General features: G+C 40.2%; 2 protein-coding genes across 5 annotated transcripts in view; both read left to right on the top strand.

Moving 5' to 3' along the window:
- mocs1 (molybdenum cofactor synthesis 1) overlaps nt 1–21,717 on the top strand; it is a 75,414-nt gene extending 53,697 nt beyond the window's left edge. Inside the window, exons 5-11 of one of the 4 annotated variants that reach the window (XM_024264564.2) lie at nt 1,189–1,250; nt 13,959–14,070; nt 18,958–18,983; nt 19,238–19,348; nt 19,507–19,627; nt 20,097–20,144; nt 20,257–21,717. In XM_024264564.2, coding sequence (XP_024120332.1) covers nt 1,189–1,250; nt 13,959–14,070; nt 18,958–18,983; nt 19,238–19,348; nt 19,507–19,627; nt 20,097–20,144; nt 20,257–21,275 — 1,499 coding nt within the window. In that variant the 3' untranslated portion in view covers nt 21,276–21,717. The other 3 variants (XM_024264563.2, XM_024264566.2, XM_024264565.2) reach the window with 3 other exon arrangements.
- A 3,194-nt stretch (nt 21,718–24,911) lies between these two features.
- Nucleotides 24,912–26,670, top strand: part of LOC112141437 (retrovirus-related Pol polyprotein from transposon 412) — a gene marked incomplete in the record, with an annotated part of 8,012 nt that continues 6,253 nt past the window's right edge. Inside the window, 1 exon segment of the mRNA XM_024264572.2 lies at nt 24,912–26,670. Within this exon segment, the coding sequence (XP_024120340.2) occupies nt 26,003–26,670 (668 nt within the window).

Raw genomic sequence — 26,670 nt, 5'->3', positions numbered from 1 at the left:
TCCTGACACAACCCTCTGTATTTATCCGGGCTTGGGACCGGCACAATGAGACCCTGGCTTGGGCCCCCTCGTGGCTACATTAAATATATACATAAGTGTAGAGTAAGATAAACAACTTCCAGATTTGAAGGATTTATGATTGAGTTCTGTCAATTTTATGAATATCTTTAAAAAAATTGATAAGATAAGATAAGATAAGATAAAGATACTTTATTGATCCCTGCCAGGGAAATTTGCACGTTCCAGCAGCACTGTGTACAGACTCATTAAAAAAAAAGCAAGCAACCAGACAGACAACAGTGAATATTAAAAAAATAACAATTAAGGGAGCACCAAACGTTTAACACCTTTCCAGACAGAATACTGATACTCCCAAGGCATGTAACACTGGAACAAGTTGTGTTTTTTTTTTGCTTAATGAATAATTCCCCGTCTTAGATTTTTTTTCTCCCTCTCTTTTTTTTTGTTAGTGCTTAGTATTATTTTCCTTTCTATTAATATTATTGTAATGTTTTACTTGGAATTATTTCCCTCTGCTTGCCATGATCCCATTTCCTTTCTGTATAATGTAACTTTCTTGTTGAAAGTTGACATTAGTTCTTGATTTTTTTGTGGAGTGCTTATTGTTGTGATTTGTAATTTTGCATGATGTTCAATAAAGTTCTTTGAAAGAGATCTAAAGATCTGCTGTCCGAGCTTTAGCTAAAGCCACTGGCGTCATTGCTGAACAACCACCTGACAATGAGACCAACTCCAGCAACAATGAGAAGAAATCGGCATGTTTGATTATGGAATTACTCAGCTGTTTAATTCAAACCCTAAAGATGTGAGAGAGATTCAATTTGTTCTTTTTAACACTAAGCCTTTCAACTCTATGAATTAAACATATTAGGCGATACCACCTTCACATTGATTTGTGAACTGAGAGTACTGAGAGTATTGACTGACTATAAAAACGAAGAAACACTTGACCATGGCAGGTTACTAAAAGTTTTCTGACTGCTCCAAAAAACATTATTCTAGAGGTTTCTTCATCAGTTCTAAATTTTGGATAGAAGCAAAGAAGCAAGAACTGAAGTCCACTGTATTTGTGAAATTTGTCATTACTCCTTTACAAATGTGAAAAAAGTGGCTAAAATCTAATCCAGGTTAAAAGACAGGGTAATATTTTGCTTTCTTTTTGTTCAGGGTTCCACAAAGTGATGGAAGGCATTGATAAAGCCATTGAACTGGGCTTCACTCCTGTTAAGGTGGGTTGCTTTTAAGCATGATATTAAATAAATGTTTTGGGAAAAACCTGTTAAATTTAAGAGGTCCTCTTTATCCTTTTCTTTGGTAATCGTTGTAAAAAGTAACTCTTTAAGTTAATTAAACTAACAGTTTGACATACTGTTAGTCTTTCTGGAGATGTATTTTTTAGTAACATTTTAAAATCACATACTAGCATCCTATATGCATAAGAAACTACTTGAGGAATTTTTAATAAAAATAATAAAATTCAATTTAAATTATTAAAAAAATTAAATGATATTCATCCATCCATTTTCCTGACCGCTTCATCCCCTCCGGGGTTGCGGGGGTGCCGGAGCCTATCCTGGCTACTGAAGGGGGCGAAGGCGGGGTACACCCTGGACAGGTCGCCAGTCTGTCGCAGGGCCTCAATCACACACCCATTCACTCTCACAGTCATATTCACACCTAGGGGCAATGTAGGCCATGTCCATACGTAGGCGGGTATTTCTACAAACGCATATCTGCTGACCTCCGTTTTACAAAAAGTGTTGCGTCCACATGTGATCGTTTTAAAAATAACTCCATCCACACGTCCCCGCATACTTGCGCTCTTGGACGCGGTTATGAGCTTGTCAGAACAGTAGTTGACAGTGGCAAATTGGAATTTCGATAATAAATTCTCCAAATGGAAACACCACAATTTCGAAAAAACTCGCATTTTTCGAAAAAAAGTTTATGCGCTTACAGTAGGTGGCATTTGGGGCGTATCGAAACACATTTTTCGCAAAGCTGTTTTGGAAACACTTTTTTCGAAATAGATGCGCCTCTTTGTGTGTCTGTCCTGAGCGCAACACGCGGACGGCAGGAGAGATCCAGCTTCACGGCTTCATCTGCAGCTGCACTTCTTCAGCTTGGAGTCTGAAGATGCTGAAATCTCGTTTAAGGAAAAGCGCGAGTGCAGGGACAGAAACTTAAATGCATCTCGTCGTGTTTTTAAACAGAAAAAGGTCCAGCAGCTTACTTGCTGGAATGGTTATTTTTTTTTAAAAACCACTGAACAGGTTTCTCACGCGCACCTGAGACTGTCAATAGACTCTGCGCGGCACGCGCTCTCCAGACAGAGCTGTGACGTCACCGCAATGCTCCTTTTTTAGTGAATCAAATAAAAAAAATACTTGTTCTCATTCATCGTCGTGTTTTTAATGAGTTGGTTCATGAGTTCGCAGCTAGTACTGACGTGTATGCATTAATTGTCGCAAAAAGTGACGTTTAAAAACGCAAATCACCGTTTATTCATGTCCACACGCAGATGCAAAACCGGAGTTTTCCAAAATCTTCACTTTGGCCGGAGTTTTCTAAAAGCACCGTTTTCAGTGACTGAAACCTCCGGTTTCGTGTGGATGATAGGCCAAAACGTATAGAAATATATTTGTTTTAGCAGATACCAGGCTACGTGTGGACAAGGCCGTAGAGTCACCAATTAACCTATGAAGCATGTTTTTTGATGGTGGGAGGAAGCCGGAGTCCCCGGTGAAAACCCACGCCTGCACGGGGAGAGCATACAAACTCCACACAGAAAGGTCCCAGCCGGGATTCGAACCGGGGCCTTCTCGCTGTGAGACAAGAGCGCTAACCACCTCGCCACCGTGCAGCCCTTAAATAATATTAATTTACAAAATTATTTTTTAAATTAAACAAAGTACTGTCCAATAAATGATTTTCCTTGAATGTAATATTTAACAGATTTCTAATACCTTATTTTTTTGCTCTTCAGAAAAGTCAATTTTCAAGCTGCCCTAAAATTAAGTACTTAAATTCTAATATTAAGGCATATGGAAGTTTTTTAGTTCCATTAGATTCTGAATTTTATTTCACCTCTGAATTTTTTTTCCTGAATTATTTTTAACCTCTGAATTTTTTTTCTGAATTTGTTTAACCTCTGAATTTTTATTCTGAAATGTTTTGAACCCTTGCTTTTTAAACAGCAAAATTTTACCCTCCCAAAATATTTTCTATCTTAAAAAAATATGTGTTTTTAATTTCGAGACTCAAAATTTCGATGGGTGAGAAATTTAACATAAAAAAATTTGGAGTGAAAAACTTCGCCCAAACAGTGTCACCAGAGCAAGTAGTCGATCCAGGAGCACATTGATATCCAGTCAATCAAATCCTGACACTGACGTGACGTCAGCGTTTGTTTTGGTCTATTGGAGTGCAAGATGGCAGCCAACCCAAGCAGTAGCACATCGGTGAGTTATCATGTTTATATTTCCCTATTATTTTCTCAGTGATATAGTTCAACAGAGTGCAAAAGATGCCTAACTCTGTTTATTTTTAAGTTCGCCGCCACATTCAGCCTTTGAAAGTTACAACTTAATTGTTCCGCTAACGTAATGCGATCAACCACAGCTAGCATCTAGCATCTGTCTCCTCGTATCACCGTGCAGAGGGAGATTTTCATATGTACTGCGGGAGATTACCCATTTTTACTGCTCTCATCCAAACGGGCCGTGATAAAACGATGCAACTATTAAACCGAAATTTGTTGTGCATCTTGCAACTTTTTATTTTAACCGCAACTTTGACCAATTCATCGTGACAACAGTCATGGGTGACGACGCAGCTTCGTGACTTTCTCCCTTCTGACTCCTCCAGGAGGCATGCTCTTTTTCTATTGTTAGTCTCTGACTTTTTTACTGTTCCCCCACCAGCCGCAGACGTGCACTCGGCGAGGGGTGGGGGGGCTTGGGTTAAGTGCCGTTGCAGACGCGCATGCGGTAAAGTGGGGGTGAGCACACTTATTTGCACAAATATTTGGGTTATTGTGAACAGGGAGGACCAAAGATCATTTTGTGTTTCACCTTTCTATTCAAGTTAAATGGCAGCACAACAACATTATATGAGGTGATGATGAAGTATTTTCCTAGTGCATGTGTCACAATAAAAAGAGTTGGAATCTGACAATGTAAAATTTTATTTCTTAATTAACCCTGCTGGGTGCTGTCTGTCAGTCATTGCCAAATTTTTGACAAACTAAAATAAAGTTGTTTAATTGTTGAAAATATAGTCAAACCCCATCTGTCTGCTGTCCCCTATAGTTTTCCCAATTTCAAGGACTGTTCTGGTGTATCCTTTTGTGCTCCCCATATCCCAGGATGCATTGCAGTCGACCCTGAAGATTTTTCCACAGTGGTGGACTTAGATGCGGGACCCAGAGTCATAGAAAATGTGACTTTTAATCTAAGTAAAAACCCCGCCTTCGCCCTTCAGTAGCCGGGTTAGGCTCCGGCACCCCCGCAACCCCAAAAGGGAATAAGCGGCCAGAAGATGAATGAATTAATTAATTTTAACATTATTTTGATCTGAAATGTAACAACCCTGTTCCTGGATTGAATTGGTTCAGTTTATGTTTTAATGTGAAACATTTTGGAGAGGGATTAACCCTGTTATCTCTCCCTCTTTTTTTTTACATGTTTTTCCAGGACAATCCTGAAGAAAATAGCTCTGCTGGAAAAGATTTCCCCCTTATAGGCCAAAAAAAACAGTGGGACAACCTAAAAAACTTACAAAGTATGTTGATGTGTGATGAAGAATGTAACATGTTTGTTACATGTTAAATATGCATGTTATAAGAAGGTTTGTATCTTCTTTTTTCAATGGTCTATTATGATCCTTTGTGTTCAGGATTGTAAGTATCCAGCATCAGGAGAAGGTTAGTGGGAAGTCCACTGCTGCTACTGTTGATTTGACCTCATGGATGAGGCATTAGGACAGAGACCTTCCACCAGTCCTCCTGATTTCTTCTATCTGGGAGTAAACTCCACAGATAAGTAGAGCAGTGGGTGAAAGAGAGAAGAGTGAAGAAAGAGAGGAAGGAAGGAGTGACCCACCAGGTGGAAGAAGAAATAGCAACACTAGCTGCGTTTCCATTACACATTTGCCTAAAACTTTATCGAAATTCTAGGAAGTTCGACAAAGACAGTTTTCTCAATGACACTGTTTACATTAAATCATCATTTTGCGATAAAGCACAAACCAACTCGCGCGATAAGTCATTAACAAACAAGGTGATGAATGAGAACATGTATTTTTTTTCTAAAAAAGGAGCATTGCGGTGTCTGGAGAGCGCGTGCCGCGCAGTCTATTGACAGTCTCAGGTGCGCGTGAGAAACCTGTTCAACAGTTTTTTTTTTAATTACCATTCCAGCAAGTAAGCTGCTGGACCTTTTTTTCTGTTTAAAAACACGACGAGGTCCATTTAAGTTTCTGTGCCTGCACTCACGCTTTTCCTCAAACGAGACTTCAGCATCTTCAGGCTCCAAGCTGCAGAAGTGTAGCTGCAGATGAAGCTATGAGAATCTTGGTGATTTTATTATGCAGGAGCTGCACAATTCAGTATGACACTCAACTTATAAAGAGCTGTGAAGCTGTTGTATCTCTCCTGCCACCCGCTGTGCTGCGCTCAGGACCAACACTTCATACAAAGAGGAGCATCTATTTCGAAAAAAGTGTTTCCATTAGAGTTTTGCGAAAAATGTCTGTTTCGAAACTCCCCAAATGCCACCTCCTCTAAGTGCAAAAATCTTTTTTTTTTTCAAAATTGTGGTTTCCAATAGGAGAATTTATCAAAATTCCAATTTGCAAAATTTCAGAGTTAATGTCAACTCGACTAATGATGAGCTTCTAGACCTGATCAGAGAGGACATGAGGCAGAAGAGCAGAGCGCACGAGAGAGGAGGGAGACTTTTGACCAACTTTATAGTCTCCTGGAAAAAAATGCCAACAAATAGCAACATTTGATTTCTGAGAATAAATGAAGTTTATATTTGATGTATTAAAATGTTTGCCTTTTTAATATAAATAAAGGTATAAATCCAACACAGTAATTGTCATTCATTGTAACACTTTGAATTCTAACTATTTACAAAGATGGTCGACATGGATGAGATGCTTCAACTGAGACGCAGGGATGGAACTTTCTGGGTGGTGATTGTAACATCTTGCAGGATGGTCTGCAGAGAGTTTCAGGATGCATCTTCACTGTAGACTGCATCATCCATCTTCACAGTTTGCATGGCTGGCTGTCGACGGATGGAGCATGACCAAAAATGATCCATAAATATCAGATAATGCATGCACTGTCCTAAAACTTTTTTAACAAAAACTCAATTAATTAAATGATTGAATAATTAAAAACCACTTGATTAATTAATTACCTGTTAAAAGTAATCATGGTCAGGTGGTACCTCTCCCAGGGCAGAAACCTCAGCAGGTAGTTGGTCCTGCCAGAGAGCACCGCTGGTGACCTCCAAACCAGCCTCCTCTTCCTCATCCTCACCTCCACATCTTCCTCTGGGGCCTCGGTGTTGTCAGCACAGGAGCAGATATCGTGCAGGATGGCACAAGCTGTGACAACCTGCAATATATAAATTAATAGAAATATATTCCAAATAATATAAAATGCTGCTATGTGTTTGTTCACTTCCGTGAGATACAAAGCTGTGATGCACCTTCAGCACTTGCAGGAAGATGGCTCTGAATCTCGTCTTCATCATTCCAAAAGCACACTCTATAATCAAGCGCGCTTTTGGAATGATGCAGTGACCATCAGGGTCATCAGGAGATTTGATCCTGATGTGGCATCCATTGATGGCACCTGCAGGTTTGAGGAAAAACTCTTTCCCGTGCCAGCTCTGCAAACCCTCGGGACTTCACCTCCAGGTCCTCAGGGGTTTTTGGAAGCTGAAGGTCCTTATGGCGAATGGCCACCACCACCTCAGTGACAGTGGAACGAGACATCCAAACACTCCTGAGATCATCCTGTAGGATACTCTGCTCGCCAACCAGAGGAGAAACACCAGGGTCTCAGTTACATCACCCCACCAATCCTGGTGAAGGAGGTTCAGGAGGACTGCAGGAGAGTTCCTGTTCACTCTGAATCTGGTCCTGGATCTTCACTGTTAATAAACCGTTCCAGGAATGAGAAACTCAGGTTGATTCTGCATTACAGGGTGTAGTCTGCTTAAAAAGAAATACACAATAAATACTTTTTAGTAAAAAAATAAAAAATGTAAAACAAACAAAAATGTGGTTTTAAGTATTCTGTTCTTAGACTGTAAGACATCTGTTATGCGTGGACCAGGCAGAAGTAGGGAGAAATTCAGCCAAAACAAAGAAGCAGCCAACCTCCGACTGTTGTTGCTGAGCAAATCAAATGTATTTGGTTCCCAAAAATCAGGAGGGCTTCTCTTATATACACAGAGACACTTCCTGCAAACATTTCTGCAGCCAATCAGAACACAGGAGGAAAAAGAACACCTGCAAATGATGAGAAATCATATATTCTGAAACAAGACAGGAAAAACAAAGAAATTGTTAAGAAAAAGAATATGCCTTCCAATAAGATAACTTAAATATTTACACTTAACAGTCATGAAAAACACAAAATGAGGAAAACATTCAGCAACATCCTCACAACATCATTATACTTAGGTGAACATGAGAATAACAAAATCCTTAAATACCACTTGTACTGATTTCATATAAGAGTAGGTGAAATTGTTCAAATTAATTTCTGCACTAAAAGAAGTCAGAAGACAAAATAAATATTAAACACTATTGCAGTCTGAATAATAAAATTAAAACAGTATTTACTTACTTTTTTTTTACAATCTTCTTAAGGTAGGTACTTATACTGTGTTGCATTTACTGCTATAACTTGTGAATACAACTTGAATAACCTACAAACCCACAAATTCAGTAATTGTATATTTTACAACCTGTAATGCAGTTGCCAAGTAAAAAAAAATAAATTAAACTAGCTAAAGCTAACATGTAAACAAGTTTGAAGCTTTTTTCTTTCTTTTTTATAGAGTGTTTGTAAACTGTATCTGCATATCGTTTTCTCTTAGCCGGAATAATAGCAAGTTCCTGCGACGGCGATGGATCTAATGATCTGCTCCAACTCCTCCAAAAGTAAAAGTTGAATCAAATAACTCAGAAACATTTCGAGCTTTGTGCTTCACGTTCAACTCACAGTGGCTAAGCTACAGGAAATTAGCCAGCAAATCTACACCAACTTGTATTTTGTTCAATTAAATTATAAAAAGATACAAATAAAGCAAGGCTAGACCGTCCAAATTCACAGCCCTTAACATAGGATCTACCGCTTTATGAAGGACCATCGGCGACCGCGAAGGCCGCGACATCGGAAGGAATTCAGACACAGCTCAAGAGACCAAAACAAACGCTGACGTCACGTCATTGTCAGGATTTGATTGGCTGGATATCGATGTGCTCCTAGATCGACTACTTGCTCTGGTGACACTGTTTGGGCGAAGTTTTTCACTCCGAATTTTTTTATGTTGAATTTCTCACCCATCGAAATTTTAAGTCTCGAAATTAAAAACACATATTTTTTTAAGATAGAAAATATTTTTGGGAGGATAAAATTTTGCTGTTAAAAAAAGGGTTAAAAAAATCTGAAAAAATTCAGAAAAAAATTCAGAGGTTAAAAAACTTCAGAATAAAAATTCAGGGGTTAAAAAAAAATTCAGAAAAAAAATTAGAGGTAAAAAGAAAATTCAGAGTCTGATGGAACAAAAAATCTTCCATAAAGGCATCCCCTTTTTCTTTAAGTGTAATATTCATAGAATCATGTCATCAAATAGCCTTGTATAAATAGATATGAAGTATGTTTTTAAATTAGCTATATAAAAAAGACGTGACACAAATGTGTTTTGTCATGCTGAGTTGAAGCACGATATCAATAAGGTTCTTTATTGGTCAACTATGGTTGTCATTGAGCCTCTTTTAATTGTCCACTTTAAAATAAGCTCTTATGGGGTCAAAGTAGGATCAGCTTAAAGTGAATGGAAAACTAGATTTTAAATAAAGCTTCAAATCTGGACGTTACTACTGCATCAATAGTCGCCGGTCATCTTCCTTTGTGCATTGCTCCCAGCGCTTGGAAAATACATAACATCAGTTTTACAACTCTTGTCATGCTAAACCAAAAAGTCACTAATGTAATCAACTGTGCTTCAGACCACACCCAGAGGAAAAAATGTGTTTCTCCTCTGCAGCACAGTGCAGCATGGATCACCCTCCCGGTGAGGGATAAACAGCCGTAAGCCCCCATGTCTTCCCCGTAACCCTTGTGCTACCCTAGACATGTTTACAATTCAATTCATTTTAAACAACTTTATTTATCCCTGAGGGGGAATTCTATTTTTAGGTGCAGAGAGTGCCTTCAGTCAACATTCAAGTTACACATGACATAGTAGCATAGAGCAGTGTTTCCCAACCCTAGTTCTCAGGGCACACTGTCCGGCATTTTTTTAATCTAACCCTGCTCAAACACACCTGCCTTTGATGACCGTCATTGTCAGGCTTCTGCTGAGCCTGATGATGAGCTGAATCAGGTGTGCATAAGCAGAACAACATGGAAAACATGCAGGACAGTGTGCCCCGAGGACCAGGGATGGGAAACACCGGCATAGAGAGAAGTAATAATAATAATAACAATAAAAAAGAATCTGGTCAGGATGTCACTGCTTGTTCCAAATGATTTTAATTTCCTCAGGAGGTATTGTCTCACTCCACTTTGCTAAGATAGCTTCCGTGTTAAAGGGGAATCTCAGCAGGTCATTAAAGATGGTTCCCAGGTATTTGTACTCACTGACAAATTCTACTGGCTCTCCATGAAGGATCGTGGGGGCTGACTTACACGGGGCTTACTCCGCTAGCGTCAAGGCTTCGTTGCATCGCGGGAGTGGACTAGCTACAGCCGATGGCTTACACTGGCTGCTGCTCCAGCCACATCTCAGCCCAGACAGAGTAGTGCTGGATCTCTATGATCAGCTTCTCGTTGTCCATGGTTATGACTGACAACTCTGTGCTGCAAAGTTTGTTTTATTTTGAAAATATACCGGATGCACTTTAAATTCGCTCGCGTGGTTTCCGGTTTAAGTCGTGAATAGCCCCAACTTCACAGAAAGCGATGACGATCAGCTGCGGCGTCCGTCAAAATTTGAACCGAATGAAACGGATTCGCAGCGACGCAGAGGTCAGTCCGCAGACGCAGGACATGAACGCCTGCAGTGGAAGTTTCTCTCACACTTTTAAAGTTAGGAAAAGACTACGGCGCACGCAACTGAGCCATGACGTTGGCGGTGTAAGCGCGGGGTCAGCCAATTGTTTCTGTCTGGGGGAGAAGGTTACTATCATCTCCTCTGTTTTGTTGATGTTGAGCTCCAGGTGAGAGTTATCGCACCACTCCATGAAGTCCTGTATGGCTAAGCTGTGATGCTGTGATTGGTCAGAAGACAGCGACAGGAGGACAGTGTCATCAGCAAACTTAACAATGTGACAGTTCTGATGGGTTGACCTGCAGTTGTCTGTGTAAAGAATGAACAGCAGAGGAGAAAGAACACAGCCCTGAGGAGAGCCTGTGGATGTGAAAAGGGTGTCAGACAAGTAGTTTTTCACCAATACACTACACTCTATGACCTGTTAGTGAGGAAGTCCAGGATCCATCGAGTGAGCTGGTGGTCGATGTTGAAGCGTGAGATTAGCTTTTTAGAGAGGAGGTGTGGCTGCATGGAATTGAATGCTGATGAGAAGTCTGCAAACAGGAGCCTGACTGAGGTGTTGGGCATCTCCAGATGCTTATGGATGGTATTCAAGATGAAGATCTTTGCATCATCAACCCCTCTGCCTTCCTGGTATTCAAACTGAAGTGGATCCATCAACGGGTTGGTTTGCTTCATGATGTGTTCCTTAATAATCCTCTCCATTGACTTCACAGCCAGGGATCTGAGAGCGGCAGAGAGGACGGCAATCATTCAGGACCTTAGGGTTGCTATTCTTCTCAATGGGGATCACTGTAGAGTGTTTCCATCATGTGGGCACTATGCCACTAGACAGGGAGCTCTGGAACAGATGAAGAAACACCCCCACAAGTTAGATTAAAAGTGAGGTCATCTGGTCATCTGAACAATGATACAGTGAGGGGACAGTATACAATTGCAAAAATTTTCTCCCAAAGTTTGTTACATCAGAAGAGGATGACGCATAAAGAACCATAAACAGACTGTTGTGGAGCGCTTTCACGCGGTAAAATTCACGTCCCAGTATCCAATGAGACAATAAAATTAGGCTCAGTAGTGAAAACTTGAAAAGTCAACTCTAAGCTGAAACTGTATACTGAAGACTGAAGGCACAAAAGGAAATAAACATAAAAATAAAAGTAAAAATCAGTTGCAACAAATAATTACTTTATTATTTGGTAACTGCTTAAGGTTTAATCTTTTTTTTTACAGTCAAGTTCCAAATGTGTACTTTCCAGTTTAAAACTGCTTTTAAATGTGTATTTGTTTGTCTACAAATTTATGTCTTGTTTTTAATTTTTCCATTATATGTACAGTCTTGTTCTTCATTCAGTCTTGGGTGATCTTAATTTGACCCCAAAACGTTTTCTTAGAATTCTTTGTTTATAAATGTATTGGATTTATTTATTTCTATGAAACTGTTTCAAATACATTGCCAAAATTGCACATAGAATAGTTACCTAACAAAATGAGCTAACAAAAATCTAAAATTTAAAGTTAATTTAAAATTTCCAAATCAACAACTCACTCTTAGGGTATATATTCAAACTGGACACATTTGGTTTACTTACAATTAACTAGTTTGTTTACCTCTATAATCCAGAACACATTTTCAGTCTGAATACACCCAAGTGGACCCTGGTCTGAGATCAGGAACCGCTTTTGGACTCATCTTTTGTGATGGATTTGGTTAGTTCCCAATTAGACTAAGTTCTATTTAGCTCTGAGTTTCCTCAGTCTAAATATGCCCGTGCTTGTAGCAAAACAACTGAAACAAAAACGGCTACTGCAGCTGCTCATTATGTGATGTAAACAGTCTAAATACACCCTTAGTTTGTTTCAGTTAAACAAGTATAGCAAAAGGGGCCCTACCTTGAAAATTCAACTTTTTGAGGTTTTAAGTGCATTTTACTGTTCATTCCTCTCTATAAAGAACCGCAAAGTGGTATTTTGATCCATTCATGCATTTAAGAGTATCTATCAATCCATCCATCTTCTTTCGCTCATCCGGAACCGGGTTGCGGGGGCAGCAGTCTATTTAAAGATGCCCAGACTTCCCTCTCCCCGGCCACTTCCTCCAGCTCCTCTGTGGGGACCCCGAGGTGTTCCCAGACCAGTCAAAAGAGTTTAAGAGTAATCCTCTAAAAACCTGCACTGTCTGATGCAGCCCCTCCCATACCCACGAAAACGAGCGGGTGGAAACGTGCTGACGTAAGATCAAGTTTAATTGCTTCTTCCAGGAAGAATCTTTGCTGCAAGCTTTGCCCCCAGACTAAAATGAAAGCACACCCACTTTCTTTGCGGAGCTGTGGTGCCGAGGTAGTTATCCACTGCCGCCAGAATCTGTCTCCTGCCCTGGCAGAGGATAACTACCTTCCTCTTCCATTCTCTGGGACATCTTTCGAGGTGGTCTCGCTTCGTTTCCAGTTGGACTAAACTTCAGTTCACTCTGAGATTCCTCAGTCTGAATACGAAACGAACCGAGAGTGGAACAACTGAACCAAAACGGCCACCGTACCCGACAGTCATGTGATGTAAACACGTTAGAAATGAGGCGATCTGTGAGCTGCGGACAAATGTAGAATATTAGATTATCATGTTAGCCAAAAGGAAATAATTGATCCAACTGTTTACTTGTTAAAATGTATATTTTAACACCACTGATAAACATATAACTCTCTTTTCTGTGTCTCGTTACGCGGCACGTGCGCGGCTGCTGCCGTGACGCCATCTTAAAGCTCTATTGCAGTTCCAACAGAATTCTCTTAAAAAGAACGTCACAACACCACAACGATAAGACACAGAAACTCATTCAAATGTTTTTGGATGAATTCATGCTCAATAAAACAACTTTTAACGTGATCCACATTGATCCTACCGACAATCTACACGTCACAAACTCTTAATAGCGTGTGTAGCTGTAGCGTCTCCACTAACCATCATGCAGGATTCCTCCGCGGTACCAAAGCTGCAGTAAAAGTGTTCAATGTGGCCTTCATACAGACGCTCAAGATCCATCAGCACCACTGCTCCACCGCAGCGCATCCATCTCTCTCTTTTGTTTTGACCCACCCCCATAGCTGCTGGCCAATGACTGAAGAGATCTTTAGTCACATGGTTTTGTTTACTTAGTCTGGTGACGCAGAGGAGGCTCGGGGAGGCAGGCTCAAGGATGATGTCATGAAATGGGCGGGACCGACAAGGAGCGAAAGAAATCTAGTCGTTTTACTTCGGTGTATTAAAACAGTCCTCAAAAATGACTCGTATTTCATAAATAATTTGTTTTTTAGTGTTCTAAAGGTAATATATGATCATATATATGGATATAGTTTACTCTGAAAGGCTGAAGAAAAGCATGGTAGGGCCCCTTAAAGACAGATGCTGGATAAACAAACTAACAGTGTTCCTGAAGCACAGACAGTGGCTCATGAATGGCAGAAAATGAACCAAAATAATCATCATAATAAAAAGCAAAATATGAGGACTGAGATTTCTTTATGAGCTACAGAGTTTTGGAAGAAAATGTCTTTTTAATCGCAACTGTTGTTTTTCTTTACAGCTAAACAGAACCATTTTCTTGCACAAAAATCAGCAGGTTATGTGCTCTTTCTGCAGATCAACTGTGTTGTCATGCGAGGTCTAAACGAAGATGAGCTGCTAGATTTTGTCAGGCTCACAGAGAAAAAACCACTGGAAGTGCGATTCATTGAGTACATGCCATTTGATGGTAAGTGTTTACGATCCATAATTTTAGTTAGCGCTTTTTCTTTTTTAAGCTGCTTATCCAACTCTCTATCCTATGCATTTTTCTCACTCACACTAACCACCCTCATGCATTATTGGTTTGATGGGGTTTCCTGAGAAAGCAAATTTTCATAGGAATTCTGCAAAATGTACAAGCATCAGATCTAGCACTGTAATTCTCTACAGTATGCTGGTCACATCTAACTTTTTTTTTTTTTTTTTTTAGTAGTTTATTTGACAGGGACAATGTGCAAAAACATTAAAGATGCTTTACACCAGATTATAGCTGAAGCTAGTTTCCATCTGTAGTCCCCAAACAAGTATAAATCAATACAATACAAACTTCAATATAAATGTAAACAATCATTCAATACCGACTCACACATTAAACTTTTCCACAAACAACTGATTACATAATAAAATGTTACAATCAAATCTAACAAAAGCCATATAACTGCCTGCATTCAAAAGGTAAGCAGTCATTCAAGTACTCACTCCTACTTTAAACACATCAATTTTTGACTGGTTACACAATAATACAAAAATAAAAAATAATAAAAATAAAAATACAATAAAATTATACAATAAAATCTAACTAAAACGATATCTGACGATAACTGACTGGCAACTTGAAAGTCCAAGAGGGTGACCTTTTTCAAAATGGCCACCAGAAGGACCATTTGAAGCCAAGTGTCATGTTGCTAAGGAATGCAGGTCTTCATGTCTGGGTTCTTAAGATCATCCAAAGATTCTCCCTGGAGTTGCGTCTTGATGACGGGAGCTTTTAGTGCTACATCACTCTCACCCAGTTTGACGACTCTGTCCCAGTTCTGTGGCAGTAGAAAGACACTGCTGTGTCTGTACCAAGTCGAGGGGGCTTTCTTTATATCAGGGGTCCCCAAACTGTTTCTTGTTAGGGCTGCATAAATGTTTTCTTCTCTGAAAGGGGGTTGGGGTCAGAAAACATCTAACCATTGGGGCGGTACTCTCATCATCTTCAAGCAACTTAAAACTTGAATTATCACAGAATTATGGCAAAAACAGTAGTAACTCTGCAAAAAAAAAACAAGCGGCAAATTACAATGACATCACAAAGGACATTCAAGCTATGCTGTCTCCTCTCATGAAGTTTGTGGAAGGGATCTGACGACTCCAGCTCAGAATGAGCAACAAGACAAGCATTCTGGAAAAAAGGCATGGAATAACAAGCAAGGGTGAAAAATGTAATTCTTACTAGATTACAGATCAAACCCCAGGCGAGTGCTAGTGCAGCTGCAGCTAATGCTTGCAGATACACTAGCAGAACCACTGCTATCAACTTTTCAAATCCTGGAGAGAGTGCGGAAAGTCAAGTTGAATCATCTCTCAAGTCTAAAGGGATTTCCATGGATCTAAATACCATCGAGATCTACCATCCACTTCCCAGGAGAAAGGAGAGTGAAAAACCAACGATCAAAACCAGGTTTGTGAATCAAAAACACAAACTAACTCTGGTGAAGCAAGATAAAATCTGAAAAGATCTGCTATTTGACCCGATCCGAATACTCCCCTTCTCCCTTTCCCTTAGCCCTCCCCCTTGATTTGAAGTGGCAGTTGAAGTCAAAGTCCTGTCCAGATTATTATTTTTTAAGTTTCACACTTTAAACAGAGGGATCCAAAATCCACTATCATGAGAGTAAACCTTGTCACGCTAAGAAGCTCTTTACTTTGCTTTGGTACACTCTGAACCACAGAAGTTTACATTTAAATGTAAGTAATGACTTTATGTTGTAGCGTGACCTTTTTAAAGTTATAAAACCGCTGTTGTTATGTATATTCAAGCACTGGGAGCTCCGCGCTAATGCTAGTAGACCGGTGACAGTCTACTAGCATTGATGACGTCATCGAACAAAAGTCACGTCCGAAATTTTACACACTATTTTTTCAACACCCTCCGTTTGGAGCAAGCACGGAGGGATAAACGAAGGGGCAGGGCTAAGGGGAAGGGAGAAGGGGAGAATTCGGATCTGGCCTTTATCTGAATGAGCCTCTGACCAGAAGGAATGCTGAAATTGCTTAACATGGCAGGATGCTCAAGAACCATCCGGAAATTCAAAACACACGTAAGAAATTTCAAGATCTACGTTGAACCACTCATTCCGCCGGACTGGTCCAAAGACTTTGAGAAGTGTTTGATCATGAATGTGTAAGCAAACAAATGCAATAATAAAGAGAAGAGTCAAATATCATTTCAAGAAAATCATGGCAACTGGCATCTACCACCATCTCTAAAAGTCATCTGTGACCCTGATATTCAGCAGAGTGCTGACCCACAGACAACTTAATCTCATCTTATTCACCAGCACTAATACAGACTGCAGAAGAAAATGGACCTTAACAGAGACTGTCAGAAGACATTACTGCAAAGAAAACTTTATAAACTTTGTTAAAGGACAGCTGTCAATCAGGCAGCAGAAGCAAGAATACCAACCTTGGACAGTTGACAGAATATGTACCTTTTTTCCCCAGCATTACCATGTAATTATAAGAGTAAAATTGCTTAATCAGTTATTTAAGATGGTTAAGGTGATTGGTCTCTAAACAAATCACTCGACTTGGTTTCCAAAATGTGATTATATTCATGATTTTTCTAACAAAAAAAAACATGATTTTTCTAAAGAAAAATAATCTGCACATATTTTAGATTTTTTTTACATACTTGAGCTACTTTTGCTGTGATGATTTTAAAATACTGATATGTCTATCTACATAATCATTATCCCCTTTAACTTTGTAATGTGATCTATTAACACTGAAGGATTGTTGATGACCTTTATCTGTGTTGGTAAAGTATATATATCTGATCAGAAGTTAAGAACCTGATAATGATTAATGTAAAAAAATTGGTAAGGTAGAGCAGGGATTGGACTATCTCTTCCTCCAACTCCCTTTCAAGTATGTTTGATATGTCTTTGTATGGATCTTAACATCTGTTGATTGTATTGTTTATGCATTATTCTTGCTTTGATTGCTTGAAATAAAAACTTAATTCACTCATCCATTCATTCATAATCCTTTCAGTGCTATTAACTACACTATTTTTTTAATTAAAAAATAACCAACTCCCTCTCTCCGTGATCTTTAAAGAGAAAAGTCAGTAAAAGTGATACAAATGAATTTTAAAATAGAACCAATGAATAGGCTTTCCTCTCATTGTCATAGTCTTTTTAAAGACTTTGCAAGGCTGCAACTCGTCTTCTGACAGTTTGCGCTAAACTTCACACATAAAAATAACCAGCTGCACTGTGTCCTGTACGTCTGTCCTCACATGACGTGATAATGAAAAAAAGTCGGATTCTTTTGTATTCTGCTGCTGCTGGTAATATATATGCAATACCTTTTTCTCCAGTACAGTTTTCCCTCGTTTTTTACAGAAGTTACTTTCTATTAAAAAAAAAAAAAAAAAAAAAATTGTTGGATTTAATCTGTCTGATAAAATTACAGGTGTTTTAAGGCTGTAAAACTCCTCATTACACTTCCTCCACTTTTCTCACACAGACATGAACATTCTCAAAATTGTGTCTGTTCTTCTAACTCTCATAGTTAAAACCCTTTATAGAAAAGTAAGTCCAGGTCTATAGAATGAAAACGGGGATCTGAGCGATGAGAGCTGTTTCTGTCTTTACATGAGACACAAAGGAAATTGATTGACATGATCTCCAGCCAATCAGGACACGGAACAGGGCGCGCAGTTTGAAAAAACTAAAACAGCAGAAACTTGAATATTTTTAGGAAAATCTTGAGTTCAAGAATTTAATAGTGTTTGGTTTTTTTTTCTCATAAAATAGATCTCAGTGGACACATTTTTTATGTGATGTGTGCTTGGAAGTCTCTTTTATTAGATACTGTATATTTGTTATGTAACTCTCCAAAAAAGAAATTATGAGCTTTAATCTTGTTGTTCTGGCCTGTTTTTGTATTTCTTTTTTTTTTTTTGCTTTTAACTTTTTGTGTTTTTTTGCTTTTGTATTCTTTGGCTACAAACACACCATTCTGTCTCTTCAACAAACAATTGTCTAATTTCCAGCGACATCTTGTTGCGGTCATTTTTAACTTTGATCTCATCCAATGTAAAAGTTATGTTTGTGATTAACGTGATTGAACTTGCTTTGATTTTACATCAGGTGACTTTTCTGACAAACCCTCTGCTATTACCTAGTCTTGAGAGGACAAAAAACCCTAAAAAACACTGTGAGTTTAATATAGTTACCCTATATCTTCCAATTGTGGCCCGTCTCTAATGGACGCAGGTCTCCAACAAACGCTGGGTCTACTAACAGGTGTTCATTGTTTTGGACGCTGATTTCTAATAGTGGCTGGGCTCATTTATACATTTAATTAGAACAGGAGATTAGAATAAACAGAAGTGATAAAAAAAAGCAAAGATCTAGATAGAAAGTGTTATTTTAAACAAGTTTTATTTATTTTTTGTCAACATTCTTGTTAAGTCTAGCAGTAATATAAACAAAAAAGCAAAAAGCATAAAAAATCATTGTTTTTTGGATCATTTAACTATAAAACCTGAAAAAGTTCTCCACAGTTTTTCTATCCTGAAACTTATTATTTTATAAGTAAGGGGACTTTTGATAGAGAGATCAATAACGATTCAAAGAGAACAGAAACGCTCACAGCCAGTGCTAATCTGAATATAATACAATGTTCTCATCATTTCAATTAATCTTTAAATGTACATTTGGTGGTGTCAAATTTTACTAAAAATTGAACCCATTAGCCATCACCATTCTGTCTGTGATGGAGTAAACGCAGGGGCTACTATTGGAAGACATACAGTATTTCAAACCATAGGTAATGCTTATTCTTTTGTCTGTAGGTAACAAGTGGAACTTCAAGAAGATGGTAAGTTACCAGGAGATACTGGATCACATAAAGCAGCAGTGGCCCAACCTGGAAATGATTCAAACTGGATGCGCAAATACTGCAAAGGTCCCTAATGATTCCTTCCTCTTAAATACGCTGAGACATAAAAACATCCAAGTCTGATACATTAAAAATGTTATGATTTTCTCATATTTGTACGGTTTCTTTAATTATTAATGGACTGTATAGTAGCCTCAAAAAAATTACCATTAGATTACTTTGTTTTGTAACAGATGTTTAAAGTACCAGGCTTTGAAGGTCATCTGGGCTTCATTACCTCCATGTCAGAACATTTTTGTGGCTCCTGCAATCGTTTGCGAATCACTGCTGATGGAAACCTGAAGGTAAAACTCACACACATGAATACTTAGTGCACAGTTTAGGCTTTCAGCTTTGATCATAAAAAAATGTTGTCTGAAATTGATTAATAGTTTGTTTGAAAAAAATCCACAAAAAAGTCTTCAAGTTTCAGGCTCCTTTTTACTGCTCTCTGCCTTCTCAGGTATGTTTGTTTGGAAACTCTGAATTCTCTCTCAGAGACGCACTGCGCTCTGGAGCATCTGATGAGGAGTTGCTGCAAGTGATTGGTGCTGCTGTGGGCAGGAAGAAGAAAGAGCATGCAGGTGAAATGATGATAAAAAAACTGCAGAGTGATCAGAACAGCCCCAAACACCCCCAGCCTTGAAGACTTGGTCAACGCTCTTTAACTCAGCAGAGCTGAGATCATTTTCAGGGACTCCTGCCACCCTCACAGCCCCCTGTTTTAATTATTACCATCAGCTCGGTGCTATAGTCAGTGCAGAGTCTGAACTAGCAGACTCAGTAATAGTTTTTTTTAGGGAAATTAAAGCTGTAAACTATTGCCTCCTTCAGCCAGTTTTTTATTTTCATCTCAGATTTTTAAATTCTGTTATTTAGAAAGTATTTTACTGATTGGTTTTGTTTTACTGATAATTAATGGTTTGTATTGTTATTTATTTTCTTCCTGTGCATGTATTTGCATTAAAGCATCAAGTGTTGGACAACTGCCAATGTCAGTGTTGTAAAAAAAAAAACAATAAATTATTATTTTTCATTTTATATCCTTTCTAGGCATGTTCAAAATCTCCCAGATGATGAACCGACCAATGATCCTTATTGGTGGGTAACTCAGCTGTACGTACCAAACTGGAGGACTCTGTCCTGCACTGCTTAACATTATGCTATATAGAAACAAATGCGTTTTTTCTAATCAGTTTTTGTTTATCTACAGTAACATCCAAAAGGTTGCTGCCACTGGCCCAGCGCACTGAGAAATCTCTCCTCAATCTTTTCCATTGTAAAAATGACACATTTCTGTTCGTGTCAGCTCCCCCCTCTCATGTATGCTACTTGGTCAGGGGAGAAAATCTTAGTAAAGAGGCCTTTTTCCCCCTTCCTGACTGTAGTACTTTAATTCATCCAGCCCTTGAGATCTGTTCAATAACCTGTAGGAGTGGAAGATCTGATCCATTTTTGAGAGAAGAAAACCTCACCATGACTAACAGTCTCTGCAGTGAATCATCTAACTCCTTCCAGTTTGGTCCTGGTGTCATTTCCACTGACTGTCACTCTAAGACTAAAAGAGTTAAGACCAATGCAAATAAACTGAACTGCTGCTTACTCAGGAACTTAGGACTCCCCATCTCTCACACAATCCTAATGACTGCCAAACTCAATTTTACACACTACAGGGTAAGATTGTTGCACAATCAAAGCTTCAAGAGGGGAAATGAGACTCCGAACCCTCACCGTGAGGCTGAAACTAATTTAACACACACAGATGCTCAAGGCCGAGCTTGCATGGTGGATGTTGGGGGGAAAACACCAACATGTCGAACAGCCACAGCCTGTGCCACAGTTTTATTGGGCCCGACTGCTTTCCGCTTACTTCAAGACAACCAGCTGGTTAAAGGAGATGCCCTGACTGTGGCACAGCTGGCAGGCATCATGGCTTCAAAACAAACATCCACACTTATCCCACTTTGTCACCCTCTTTCTTTGGACCATGTTTCTGTCACTTTTGAACTTGATGGGCTTAACAATGCTGCCATCATCACAGCAACATGTTTGACAACAAGTAAAACAGGTGTGGAGATGGAGGCGCTGACCTCTGTGTCTGTGGCAGCACTAACTGTGTATGACATGTGCAAAGCAGTAACACATGATATTGTCATCACAGATATAAAGCTGGTTAGTAAAACAGGGGGGAAGATGGATTTCCGTAGAAGAATTCAAGGAACCTTAAACTAATACATTTTTTTTGTAATGGAATTTGCATTTTTTTGTGTTTAAGTGTCATGTTTAAGATTTAATTTGGCTTTAATAACCAATTCTTCAGCAGTTTTTTTTATTATGTTAAGAATCATGTGTTAAGAATTTCCTAAGAAACCCTTAGGTAACACATTGTTGTACATTTTGATGTTTTCTCTTAATGTCTCTTAGTAGTCATGTTATTATTATACGCACCCTCCTTTGTTTTCCTTCTGCACCTTCTTATTTTTACCTGTGTTTTCTTCTTGAAAAACAAGGGCTGAGCTACAGGGGGCAAAAAACTTTTCCTCCCCACTTGCCTTTCCAATTTTTGAGTCACTTTTATTTTGATTTTTGACAAAGAATAAGAAATCTTCTTTAGGCTATAGTAAAAGCACTTTGTTTTGTTATAAATAACAATAATAAAACTCTTCAAAATACATGGTTTTGATTCTTTTATTTGCAATGACTTTCCACTCAGCTGTTCTCATTAGCCCTTTTCCAAAGTCTTCTGCCCCTCTCCTGCCCCCTAATATACAATGTTCTAGCTCCACCACTGCTCACGCTTTTTTTTCAAGTTGGTCCATATAACTAGCAAAAATGCAGGATAAATCTATACCCAAGCTTTGTTGATATTTTCCTCAATGCAACATGAAGTTTTATAGATTAACGCTCCTTAACAATTTCTGCGCTCTAGAGCAGTTGTCGTGTTTTTTCTTTTTTTTAACAACTGATGATTGGCTACTGTTATACGGTTCTGTCAAAATTAGATGGGATGGTTTCTAAAGAAAAAAAAATCTAGTGTAAAGCTAGATTAAATTTGACTGCACTTTGGAGAAAGAGCCACCGTACAGTAGCAAGAGAAGTTGCTACTGTTCATTTAAAATCATTTAAATTGTAAAATCTTTACCTATAAACAAATGTTAAAGAGCACAAATGCACCATAAAAAGTCATTACAATTTTAAAAGTTGTAGAAGTTAACACAATAGTAAACAATATAGAGCAGGGAGTTAAAGGTCCACACTTGTTAGGACCATTGACTGTATGGTTAGAGGAAATGAAACAGGCCCAGCAGTGATGTAGGCAGAGCGTTTCAAATAAAATCAGAACTTCAGGATTGAATCCTAACCCTAGGGTGTCGATCCATCTATTTTCTAAACCTGTTTTGTCCCTTTCGAGATCAACGGAGCCCGACACTCCTGGCAGGAAACACCTGGACAGGTCACCCGTCCGTCGCAGGGCCTCAATCACACACTCATACACACTCACATTCACACCTCGGGACAATTCAGAGTCACCAATTCACCATAAAAGTGCTAACCACTGCATTAACATGCAGCCCCCAAAACAACGTAAATCATACCTGATGATCCAATCCTGCATTTTAATGAATTCATTAAATTAAATTTAAACTTTGGATTAACTCCTGCATCAATTTCATCCAGAAAATGAGGATTTTGTGGTACCAGCCCAGAGCATGATCTGAGGCTGATCTGGTGTTTGTTTCTTCTTTAACCCTTCCGCTCTCTTTGGGGTCCAGATGACTGCAACCACATATTGATGTGTGATTCCTTCCATGACAAAGGTGGACATAATTTTATGTCTGCCATGACATTAGTAAAACTCAAAAATCAATGATAAAAAAAAGTTAATTTCTCCCCCAAACTATCAGAACTGGTGCAGCTAAATTACACCCCATTGCTGAAAGCATTCAGAATTATCTAACCCGGTGGGTCAACCTGCCCCTGTCGCTCATGGGCAAGGTAGCCACAATAAAAATGAACATTTTGCCAAAATGATTTCAATGATTCCTAAACAACCTCCACTAATTAACCAGTAATGATGCGCCTGCTCGAGCGTGGCTGCATGTCCGTTGCTCTGCTGTATGGAGGCCAAGGAGGAGTACCGGAGAAAACTGGAGACAAAGCTGAAGGACAACAACATGCGGGAAGTCTGGCATAGCATGAGAGCTATGACTGGCTGTAGCAAAAAGGATGACAACGTGGTGGATGAGGGGTTGAACAGAGCGGAGGAACTTAACAACTTCTTCAACCCGTTCAGCAACCATCAATCTGCCTGTCCCCCACCCCCGCAGGTTTCCTCCGAGGTTCCTGACCGCCTGTGCTCAGTTACGCCCTCTCCTCCCCATTCTCCCTCCCCTTCACCTGCCACCAGCCATCACCCTCCTACTATCACTGCAGACCAGGTGAGCGGACGGCTGAGGCGGCTCCACTCCAGGAAGGCAGCGGGTCCTGACCGGGTGTGCCCGCGGCTACTGAAGGCCTGTGCTGCTGAGCTGGGAGAACCCCTCCAGCAAGTGTTTAACTGGAGCCTGCGGCTGGGGAAGGTTCGATCACGCTGGAAAACTTCCTGCATTGTTCCTGTGCCCAAGAAGAGTCACCCCAGTGAGCTGAACGACTACAGGCCGGTCGCCCTCACCTCACTCGTCATGAAGACGCTGGAGCGGCTGGTCTTGCAGCAGCTGCGACCACAGGAACAGAAGGACAGGGACCCTCTCCAGTTCGCCTACCAACCAAAGCTGGGGGTAGAGGATGCTGTCCTCTATCTTTTACATCGATCCCTGTCCTACCTGGATGTGAGGGGTTGTGTGGTGAGGATGCTGTTTTTTGACTTCTCCTGCGCGTTTAACACTATCCAACCCCTCCTGCTCCAGCAGAAGCTCCTATCCCAGGCTGTTGACCCCCACCTGGTGAACTGGATTACGGATTATCTGACCAACAGGCCACAGTTCGTCAGGATGGGGAGGTCCAGTTCTCCCATGCTGATCAGCAGCACGGGCGCCCCACAGGGCACTGTGCTCTCACCTCTCCTCTTCACCCTCTACACCCATGACTTTCAGTACAATTCCAGTACATGCCACATACAAAAGTTTTCAGATGACACTGTTATTGTTGCATGTATCAAGGGGGGTGAGGAGGGACTCATACAAGTACCTTGGAGTGGTTTTAGACAACAAACTGAACTGGTCGGCTAACATGAACAGTGTTTACAAGAAAGGGCAGAGAGGGATGTACTTTTTAAGGAGACTCGCCTCTTTTAACGTCTGTTCTGAACTTCTTTTAACCTTCTGTCAGTCTATTGTTTTTAGTGTCCTCTTTTATGCTGTGGTGTGCTGGGGGGGAAGCGCCAACAAGAAGGACACAAAGAAACTGGATGGCCTGATCAGAAAGGCAGGTCGTGTTTTGGGGCTGGGTCTGGACCCAGTGGAGTCGGTGCTGGAGCGAAGGACGGAGCTGAAGCTGAAAAACATCCTGATGAACACCAGCCACCCTCTGCACTCTGTGTTCTCTGCTCAGCGGAGCTACCTCTGCAGCAGCAGCCCCCTCCGCTCTCTGCCCAGCTCCACTGAGAGACTCAGGAGGTCCTTTGTGCCCAGTGCAATAAGATTCCACAATGCTGCTGGGAAGGGTGGGATTAGACGAGGACACTGAATATGAGGATTTTACTACGTTTTATTTTATCTCTGAATTTTTATCTGATTTTAAGATTTTAACCTTAACAGCCTGGTGGGATTTTCTCAAAGTGTCCATGTCCTCAGTCGTACCGTGTAAAATGACACCCATCTGGAACAACCCAGACATCCTAATAAATAAAAAGATGTTACACTTCCCAGCTTGGCAAGCAGGGGGCGTAACACTATTAGAGCACTTAATTATTGATAGAAGATTTATAACACCCCAGGAACTACAAAATAAACATGGAATAAATCACTTCTCGGAATACCAGCAACTGAAATCTATAATTACTAAAAAAGTTAAATGCATTTGTAACCCACATAAAAAATTAACAGCTCGCATGGGAAATACAAAACAGGTCAAAACTACCTTTAAAAGACTAACAGTTCCTGTTGTGGGACAAAGAGGGGCTGAGGAAAATAAGCAATGTCCCTCAGATAAAGTAAATGAACACAAACCCAGAACTAAACCCAAAAGAGTGGGCACCAGAAACTGTCAAACCGTGTACACATTCCACTGAACAACATTCAAAGTGCAGTCAAATTTTTGAACTCCCCAAAAGATTGATCGGCCTCAAAAGTACAGCTCATGTCACCATAAATGAAGAGAATGTGAACTGCCTCCTTGACTCAGGTTCCCAAGTAACTACTGTGCCTGAGTCGTTTTCCAAGCAGCATCTTTCAGATCAGAAACCCTGAAAGCATTGTTCGACATTTACTCAGAGACTGAAATAAATCACTGTAAGCCCCTCCCATATGGCTACAATGTAGTTTTCAAAGCCATTGAGCTAAGACGGAAGAAGGCAAGCAACAACCACCAAGGAGTTGTGAAAATGCGAGGAAAGAGCCCCGAAGTTATTCCAGCTGGTGGAACTGTGGTGATAGAAGGAGTCGCTCTGGCCAGTGGTCTGCAAGAGGAGAAGTCGGTGGTCATCAAGTATCCGTCGTCATCCCCCTTGCCAGGAGGGCTGCTAATAAAAGCTGGGTTAATAACTTTCCCTGAACTACGGCCTCATAAGCTGCCGGTTGTCATAACCAATGAGTCTAACCATGACATCGTCATCCCTGGAAGGTGCACTATTGCAGAAATTAGTGCCTATCAGACTATCCTGCTAAAAGAGCACAGTATAATCAGTCAAAAAGAGACCGAAAGAAAATTAGTCATCCCAACCACCCACACTGAGCTTCAACTTTGGTGACTCCTCAGTTCCACTGGAGTGGAAAGAGCGCATCACAAAGCAGCTAAACAACATGTCTGATGTGTTTGCACACCATGACCTGGATTTTGGGCAAACTGATAAGGTCAACCATCACGTAAACCTTTCAGATCAAACCCCTTTCAAGCTCCGTAGCCGGCCGATACATCCACAGGACATTGAAGCTGTGCTCAAACACATCCAGGAGCTTCTCAATGCAGGAGTCATCAGGGAGTCAGAATCCCCATTTGCTTCACCTATAGTGGTTGTCCAGAAAAGGAACGGCCAAGTCAGGTTGTGCATCGATTATAGGCGTCTGAACTCTCAAACTATAAAAGATGCATACAACCTTCCCAAACTTGAGGACACATTCTCGGCCTTAAATGGTTCCCAGTGGTTCTTGGTCCTAGACCTGAAATTGGGGTACTACCAGATTGAGGTCGATGAAGCAGATAAACCAAAGACAGCCTTTGTGTGTCCTCTCGGGTTCTGGGAGTTTAACCGGATGCCTCAAGGTGTGACTAATGCCCCCAGTACCTTCCAAAGATTGATGGAAAAGTGCATGGGGGATATGCATTTGCGGGACGTGCTGGTTTTCCTTGATGATATCATAGTATTCTCAGGAACACTTGAGAAGCATGAAGAGAGACTCCTCAGGGTGCTCCAACGTCTCAAAGATTATGGCTTGAAGCTATCCCCAGAAAAATGTGTTTTCTTTCAGAC

This window comes from Oryzias melastigma, unplaced genomic scaffold, assembly GCF_002922805.2.
Source record: "Oryzias melastigma strain HK-1 unplaced genomic scaffold, ASM292280v2 sc00232, whole genome shotgun sequence".
Classification (NCBI taxonomy): domain Eukaryota; kingdom Metazoa; phylum Chordata; class Actinopteri; order Beloniformes; family Adrianichthyidae; genus Oryzias; species Oryzias melastigma.
The sequence above is the reverse complement of the archived record's forward strand: the minus strand, read 5'-3'. Positions and strand labels throughout refer to the sequence as shown.